We start from the raw sequence: 9,203 nt of genomic DNA on the forward strand, positions 1-9,203 counted from the left end.
AGGAGGTACTTCTGGAAATGATGCTTAGGGACTGGTCTTTATTATATGTCCCTTACATGACATAACACTGAACCTTAGGGATGAAAACTTAACATGTCATGTAACTATCCATTCTCATGTTAATGACATAGGGTTCAAAATGACAGAATTCTTTTTGTCGAAATAGGGTTCACATAGGCAGATCCAGAAGGGGGGGTCCAGACCAAATGGTCTGACCCCCCCCCCCCCCCCCCCCCCCCCCCCCCCACCGAAAAATTTTGTATGTTGTAGGCAGTAAAATTTGCTAGAAAGAGGACTGGGATATTTTGGACCCCCTCTCTTTAAAAAATGGTGGATCCACCCTTGGTTCATACATGTGGATTGAAATACATGCCAATACAAACTGTATCTGGTACATAATCCGTAATCTAATTCATGAAAAACTCTACTTGTGTAGTTGCGTTAGACCAATCAGAAGCAAAAGTCACAGGCATTGAAGTCAAATTGTTTCTAGATATTCGAGGCAATCATATCAAATCAATATCAGGTGCAAAGAATGCTTCATTTAAATCAAATTCCACCTTTACATCTTCTCTTCTGGTTGACACATAATGCCTTCAGCTTTGTAATTCACAAACCTCATGTGCCTGTCGAAAAACTAGCTATGCACCTTGCTGGCTTTTCCATTCTCAGACTTCTTTTCATGAGATTTGAAATGTTTCATAAAGTAGTCCTTCCTGATAAACCCCTCCCCACACATGTCACACACAAAGTCCACTTCACCAGTGTGGGTTTTCATGTGCCTTTTCAAATGAACCGTTGTCGAGAAGGACTTGTCACACAGTTTACAGTATATTGTGATGTCATTATGAATCCTTCTATGAGAGCGTAGTGTTTCTATATATCCAAATCGGAGCCCGCAATCCTCGCACTTGAATGGCTTTTCACCGGTGTGAGTCCGCTTGTGTCTCTTCAGCTGAGTGGACTGCCCAAAGGTCTTCTTGCACTGCTCACACTGAAAAGGCTTTTCTTCATTGTGAATTCTCCAATGTCTCACCAAACTGCACTTATGGGGGAAAGTTTTCCCGCACTGTTCACACTTATGTTTTCTCTCCGAGCTGTGGGAGATCATGTGAGATCTCAGTGCACTTTTTTCAATGAAGGCCTTGTCACACATGGTGCAAGGATACGGTCTCTCGCCCGTATGGACTCTTTTATGTATAATTAATGTTGAGCGGTGCGTGAACCCTGACCCACAGTACTCGCATGTATATTTCTTAAGATTGATGTGTGTGAGTTGATGGCTGTACAACGCTGTCGCTGTCATGAATGTTTCATTACATACTTTACACGTGAATTCATGAATGTCGTCGTGACTGAGCATGTGGTTCTTTAACTCACTTGCAGTCTTACTTGCAAAATCACACGCAACACATCGAAACGGTCTCTTATGTCGATCCCGATGAATCTTCAGTTCTTCTTGAGTCTCATATTCAATATCACATCTTCGACATTTCCATTTTTTATGAATCTTCACATGCTGCTTCAGATCTTTATTATTATGAAACCTCAGTCCACACGCCTCGCACTTAAAATTGTCTTCACTGGTGTGTAGTAGAGAATGACTAGAGAGACTTGTTGCTTCCTCAAACTCCTCTGAACAAACATCACACTTGTAGTGTTTTCCATGACTCTTTTTACAATGATTCTGCAACCATTTCAAGGACTTGTAGCTCTTGTCACATTCCGCGCAAGGAAAGGATCTTGTTTCTTCATGGGAGATCATGTGCGTTTTTATCACAGCTTCAGAGCTACAGGTAAATTCGCAGTTCGCACACTCATACATTGTCTCATGAACAACCTTATGCTCAACCAGTTCTGTGCTGGTTTCAAAAATTTCATCACAAGTTTTACACTTCCATCGCTTATGCATCTTCAAATGGATTCTCAAATCTATCAACTTTGAAAACCTTTTTTGGCATTTCTTACATCCAAACCTTTGTCTCTTTGTGTGTATTTTAGCATGTGCATCAAGGCTTGTTTGTTTTCCAAACTGCTTTGAGCAAATATTACATTTATAAGTCTTGCCATGCTTCTTCTTTCTATGATTGACCAAACATTTGGAGCTCTTGAACGTCTTTTCACACAGCTTGCACTGAAACCGTTTCCTCTCTTCATGGGTCTGTAAGTGAACGTTCAAACTGGTGGCCTCAGTGAAGACCAGTTCACAGATGCCACATTCAAAGTTCATCACCTCGGGTAGTTTGCGATGGTTTTCTACATGATGTTTTAGCTTGTCCCTCTCAGTAAAAACTTGTTCACAGATTCCACATTCAAAGTAAACACTGCTTTTGCACTCATGAGATTTGAATCGTCCCACTGTTTTAAATTTCCTACTGCACGCCACACACTGAAGGCCATCATTTTGGCGATGGAGCTTCAGATGAACATTCAGTTTTGTTTCCTTAGAAAAAGATTTTTCACAAACCTTACATGAATGGGATATAGAACCTGATTTAGTCGCCATTTGATTACTATGGGATTTCGAATTCTTCTTCAGTCGCTTTGCAGGCAGTGGGGAGTCCCTGTCTGTCCCTGTAAGCTTCCTCCTTCCTCTGTCAGGCAACGGCCGGGATGGGACTTCCATTTCAAAGTAAGGCATGTCAGGGACAGAAGAGTCAGGCTCTGTTTTGATGACAACAGACATGAAAATATCACTTTCAGATGGATTCTCACTACACACCTTAGTACTTTTGTCATCAGTCTTTCTGGAACCAGTTTCTATTTCTTGGCTAAGGTCACTATCATGACACAAGGTCATATCTTGACCTTGACCTGTTTCCAAGGACTCTGCACTTGGGACATGTGATTTATTTGGATGGTCCTGTGATGTTCTGGAAGATGAAAGCCGGAGAATTGTATTTTTATTTTTTGTTCTCTCAGACTCAGTGACATTGGTGTTCATGGTAGCAATAATCTTACAAGGAGCAGATGATTTCTCTTGAAGAACATCTTCCCCATCGCTGTCATCCTGGGATGCTGTGGAAAGGTCCAAAACCATGTCGTCACAAGTCATCTGAGAACTGGTAGGGCTTCTTTCGGCATTATTATTATTTTGTGTGGTGATTTTATCTTTTTCATCTACAGTGTCCTTCAACATATGATGACTATTCTGCTTGATAAATTGTATTGGCTTCCCATCTGCAGACCCTGGTTTAACACTGTCCTCAAGAACATGGGAATTTCTGAGGTCTGTTCTAGCAAGTTCTGGAGGCCTCCCATCTGAAGACCCTGGTCCAACACTCTTCCCCAGAACACCAGCATTTCTGAGGTCCTCTCCTTCAAGTAGTATTGACCTGTCACCTCCAGACACTGGTCCAACACTGTCAGTAACAACAGCCTTCCTTCCTTCACCAACCACCAACTGGTCACTGCAGACAATTCTCTGCCTGACACCACCCACTGATTGATTCCCTACAGCTGTTCCTGCTGTGTTCTTGACAGCATCCACCATGTCCCTCGCACCACCAACTGTCCTGGGGAGTCCACCAGAAGGCAAAGAGATGTCAAAAAGACTGTGATCAGCTCCATCAAACAGATAGCTGAAGGTTTGACTTTCATCCCCCGGATTCTTCAACCCTGCATCCTTTACAACTCTACCAGTCTTACATTCAGTACCTGTCTGAACATCTTCATCACCCTGACCGACCAACCCATTACTCACATTTCCCCGACATCCCCTCTCAAGATCATCATTCACTACCACTGTGTCATGTGATGAAGTTTCTCCTGGAGCATATATACACATGGCATCACATTTCCCAATCTTGTGGACGGAGGCTATGCTGGTGTCGTCCAGCATCACAACTTGATCCTCGGAGTCTTTACCGACATCAGGCCTCTCAAAGTTCATGGCGTCATTGTGGTAGTGTCCCTTGGCAACAGATCCTGCCTGCGATCCTGTGGAAGCGTCCAATAATCCTGGAGAGCCTTGGTCAGTATTCTCCGTGTGTTCTTGAGGTTTGTAGGTCAGGTTATTTCGGGTTGTCCTCGGGTGTGATCTGCCGCCATCTGCCATCAGTACCATTGTGACTCAGAGTGGACCATTGTGACTCACAGTGGGCCACAGTGTTGAATGTAGGTAGTGTAGCTCCACCTGTGCTTGGGGGGCACCATGATGGACGTGATGACTTCTTGTGCAACGTGCTCTGTCTAGGTCAGTTGGCAAGTCAAATCTGTAAAGAGAAAAGAATCAAATTGGATAATAAGACTGATCATGTGTTGATACAGCATTGATTATTTTGAACATTATTTCAGTTATATTGCATTTGTGTTGTGGTATATTGGGCAAAAATCATATAACAAATTCCATTATTATTTGTATCGTTTAACCAAAATCTACACAGAAATTCATTCACAATTCACTTTGAAATTGATGGACAAAATGGGAGAAACACAGAAAGTGCTTTTTCTCTCGCATTGTTATCTCTGTGAATTATATGACTACTAACAAACAACGTATCATAGTCATAGTTCAAATCCATGTGACTTCCACCAATCCACAAATAGGGGACACTACTCTTTACAGCTTGTTCGTTCATTTTATTCAAATGTGACAATATCAGGTAATTTTCAGACAAACCATCTGACCTGGTTAAGCTTTAATTTTTGTTGGTGTGGTTAGAGGCAGGACAGTTTTCAGCCACTGATTTAAAACAAACATTTTTTTCTAGCTAGCGAATGTGGTTTTATACCACTTTTAGCAATATTACAGCAAGATCACGGCCAGGGACACCAGAAATGGACTGGGCTACCCTCTGCAACGACAGCTAAATAAACTTGGGGGCAATATTTGTTTTATGCATTTTTGAACACTGATTGGTTACCAATGATCTATGAAGATTTTGACAAAGGGTGCATGTTAATTAATTTCTTCTGCCTAAACATGCTAAACAAACAAACAAACAAACAAAAAGAACGGTGGAAGCTCATCGGATGTCGTTATTTGGAAATACCTGTTATGTTATAGTTTAATAATAATAAAAAGTATCCCTGCAGTGAAAGCATTTTCGGATTTCGGATTGCGTCGATATTACGATTACTACTCCCTTGTTTTCATCCATGTTTTCTGGCATAACCCTACACTTGTGTATTTGTCATCATTCACTTGATGCTCAGTTAATGAATTTATTGCAGGTATAATTAGTGGTAGCACCACTCAGATTACCTGATAAAGGTTCCCATTCAGCATTTAATTCTTGTGTCTGGGGTAATTATTCAATCTACGTCCAAGTTTGGAGTGAGGTGAAATGTGTGTTATGTAATATGCACGTGGCAGACCAGCAAGAGGTGAATGATCAGTTGATTTACTTTTTTGTAAATCAACAGATCATTCCTAGCCATCCAAGGATCAACTGAAAATATGTTGATTGATTAATCACTTTTATCTTGCACAGTGGATATGTCAATGCTGATAAACTTATTTTACTTTTTAAATATTATGTATATTTTACAGCCCAAACCTGCTTTTTAATTTTCCAACGAAGAAAAAATATTTTCTATGGCTAGTGATGGGTAGTATACATGGTATAATTTATAAGGGTGAAACGATACACCGATATTCCGATGCATCGCGATACTTGACCCACGATACGATATACGATAAACGTGGGCCCATTTATCGATACGACAACGATACGGAACGCAAATCTCAAGTACAGCGTTTCCTCGGTATTGTACCTTACAATAAACCGCTAACTTGGTTATAGCGCGCGCTAACGCATGGCTCCCAAAAACGTACTTACATTTTTAATAAGCTCAGGTTTTCCACCGACAGATGTTTTTTCACATCTCATGAAACATTATCAGCTGATCACCGGAAGCACATAACACCGAAAATACCAGTCAGCAAATCCGAACTGAAGTACGCAACTCAATACCATTATTACACTATCTTGTTATTCAAACGTGTTCATTGTATATCTGGACTTGTGTCTGTAATATATTTTATTAATTTTATTCAAAATTTCATTTAATTTTGTTTTCATTAAGTTATGTGAAATCGTGTGTGAAGAGATACAGCAACCACGGTCAGATTACCGCTTTTGACGCATTGAAACGAACTTTAGTTGCCCGAGAATGGATACATATATAAAAAATGCCATACTTTGACTCGTTAAAAGTCATATTTGTGGCAATTTGGCTAATATATGTCAACATAACGTTATCGCAATCGAAATACATGTAGCACGGGAAGTCCCTCAGTACCAAATTGCTACACTTGTGGTTCTTATATTATTATAAATATATAATTATAGAGTAAAAGCTGCAACTAAGGTAACACGATATTGGAATAAATTATTCCTGATAAAACAATAATTTCAGATACAATTTCTTCGACCATTGCATCAAAATTCTTTGAAGTTGTATCACTGGTGGAGTACATTAATTATTTTCTGGTGTTTGAACTTTGAATTGTTTTGAAGGAAAGTTGAACAACTTCTGTAGTCTTGTTATTATAAAAAAATTTTGACTGTTCCAAAATCATGAAAGGTTCAATCTTTACATGCTTTAAGTCTTGTTTTTTTATCATTGCGTATCGAGATACGTATCGTATCGTGACCAGAATATCGAGATGTGTATCGTATCGTGACCTTCCTGTATCGTTGCAGCCCTAATAATTTATATACCCCTTTTACACTAATATATTGATGTTGTATATACAGTGATATATTTTAAGTCTCTCGTTACCCTTAACGGGTGGCTCACTTATGGGTACTGTGTACTGTTATATATGTCCATGTAAATATTTTTGTGAGGTGAGACACGAAAAAACAATCTGTTTGTCAAAAGAAAGTGTGTACATGTGTAGGTTTACTAAAGCAAAGGGAATACACTCATATCATGGCGTGAAGTGACAATGTAAAAACAACATACTTTGTTCAAAGGGTTAACTGATAATACGTTGATTGATTGCTCATTGTTATCTAACTCAATGGATTTTTTATGAACCGTGGACATTATGTTACATGGGCTTTCTCAGCTGACCTTTGAGACTTGACACCTATGTGAAACCACTGAAACAAACTCAGTGATCATGGTGATCAGTTGAGAAACGAACACGGGTTATATTATCCCGAAACAATATTTTAAAATATTTAATTGTTACAGAGACACGTAACATCGAATAAATTTCTTTTTACAGCTGCAGACGTGTGGGATATTGTTCCTTTATGTGAGTATTCACAGATACATTCCCCAAACAAGGAAGCTGCGTTGAACAGATTCATTCTTGTTCCTCTACATCTTGGTTGGGAAGATCTTCGATGCCCGATAGGCGTTGTTTTCACAAGTCTTTTCCTTTGTAAGCGCGTATATGTTACAGTCAATCTGTAAAATGTGATTCACTCAGGCAAGTTATAGAATGTCTAAATATTTCAGTCATTTTACAATTGCTTGGATTGCTTGGATTAGAAGCCAAACATTATACAAATACACTTTTAATTCTAACATTTTCAGTCACTTGGTGATGATAATAAACATCAAAATGTTTGTGAATTTGTTATCATAATTATACATTTAGACATATTTTTCTGTCAATTTGTATATATAACTGTATATATTGACATATAATAAATATCCTTAGTGAAAATTTTGCACATTTTGACAGTAAAAATATAAACACGATAAAACAAGCAATGCTCAGGTGAAATATTTACTTGTGTTGCAAGTCAAAATAGTGTAAACGAAAACTGCACAATTACCAAGTATGTGACTAATCAAAACTTCGTTACCATTACCGATGCTACCTACAGAGATACCTACATTTCCTTATTATTTCCAAAACTGTTTTTCATTTTGTTGATCAATGTGACCATACTATAGAAAAAAGTGACGAATGCGCTTACGAATTGCGCAGCACAGGTCGCGAACTAGTTTAGATTTCTGCTATGTCATCCGGGTACTCAAGAGAAAAAACCAATAACAATGGCAACAACCATTCCCATTGCTTTAGATCAGTGCCCCTTTAAACGCAGCTTCAACCGAGGAAGTGAGCAACTTATTATTCGGGCCATATATTCTGCACCCGTTACAGATCGACAACAGTTCGGGAAGAACTCTGACGTAGAGCTCTCTCAAATAGCAGATTTAAAGAATATTATTACACAATCCGATGATACCTTACCATGCGTCTGTACTTTTCTCCCGCTTGTCTCGACAATCTGAAGTCTTCCAAAGCTTGCCAACTGCAACCGGAAATGCACCATATGGGTTTTTACTAACATGGTCCATTCCGAAAACGGCACTAACCCAAACCGGCTTCACTCTTCGCGAAAGTAAAACGGCACGAGTGCCTGTGCTGGGGACCGACTGCGCATGATCCGTTTCGACTAAAAACCAGCCAGTTGACAGTTAGGGCGGTGGTTCGTTTTGTCTTGCATCCGCGTGTTTGGCACACGTGTAAACCACAGGCCCATGTCGTATAGCGGGAACTGATGCGTGTCTCAAGGCAACAAACAATTAAACACTTACTTTTTTATGCAAATTGTTGGAGTGACCGATTGCTACCGCTAGTGCAGGACAAGCTAAATACCAATTTCGCGAACACCTGGTGTCATCACTGATTTACAGTGATATTTGATAACCCATGCTTGCCGTGGAAGGCGACTGACGGAATCGGGTGGTCAGGCTTGATGACTTGGTTGATGCATGTCATCGTATCCCAATTGCAAGGATCGATGCTCATGATGTCAATCACTGGATTGCCTGATACAGATCGCCGTCATATAGCTGTAATATTGCTGAGTCCAGCGAGACAAACCAGTGATTGATTTTAGCATCGATCCACGCAATTAGGATCGATGACAGTCACCTCTTACATCAAGCATAGACGCCTTTTACGACAAGAATGGGTTGTTGAAGACGAATTCTACACCGGAACAATCAAGAAGACTGGAATGAAAACATCCCCATTTGTCATGATCTCTTGGTCCCCCGTGACCCACACAACCTCGAATAGTCTAATATAACGAAAATCAGTATCTAATGCCTCGTTAAGGCATTTAACAAGTTTTGGCAACATTGGAGATATAAACTGCAAAACAATTTTGCGAGGGCACTATATATAGCCAAGAGGGATCAGTTGCCATGTCTGTGCTTGTGGACCTCTGCGGCCTGAAACCTTTTCCACAAATCAAAACTGTTGGATTTGGCCAAAATTTGTC

The 9,203-nt window shown here is 39.9% G+C and overlaps 1 protein-coding gene across 1 annotated transcript; it reads right to left on the reverse strand.

Moving 5' to 3' along the window:
- Window positions 1-233: 233 nt before the first annotated feature.
- On the reverse strand, window positions 234-4,213 carry LOC139447316 (zinc finger protein 493-like). Its single transcript, XM_071228618.1, has one exon. It carries the CDS (start codon window positions 4,064-4,066, stop codon window positions 638-640), a length of 3,429 nt encoding a protein of 1,142 aa, XP_071084719.1. The 5' UTR covers window positions 4,067-4,213; the 3' UTR covers window positions 234-637.
- Between the last annotated feature and the right edge of the window lie 4,990 nt (window positions 4,214-9,203).

Source organism: Haliotis cracherodii, unplaced genomic scaffold (assembly GCF_022045235.1).
Source record: "Haliotis cracherodii isolate W230 unplaced genomic scaffold, xgHalCrac1.p SCAF_7, whole genome shotgun sequence".
Lineage (NCBI taxonomy): Eukaryota > Metazoa > Mollusca > Gastropoda > Lepetellida > Haliotidae > Haliotis > Haliotis cracherodii.

What these genes read in the sequence shown, in the direction of transcription:
- LOC139447316 (XM_071228618.1), bottom strand. Translation starts at nt 4,066, where the DNA reads ATGGTACTGATGGCAGATGGCGGCAGATCACACCCGAGGACAACCCGA.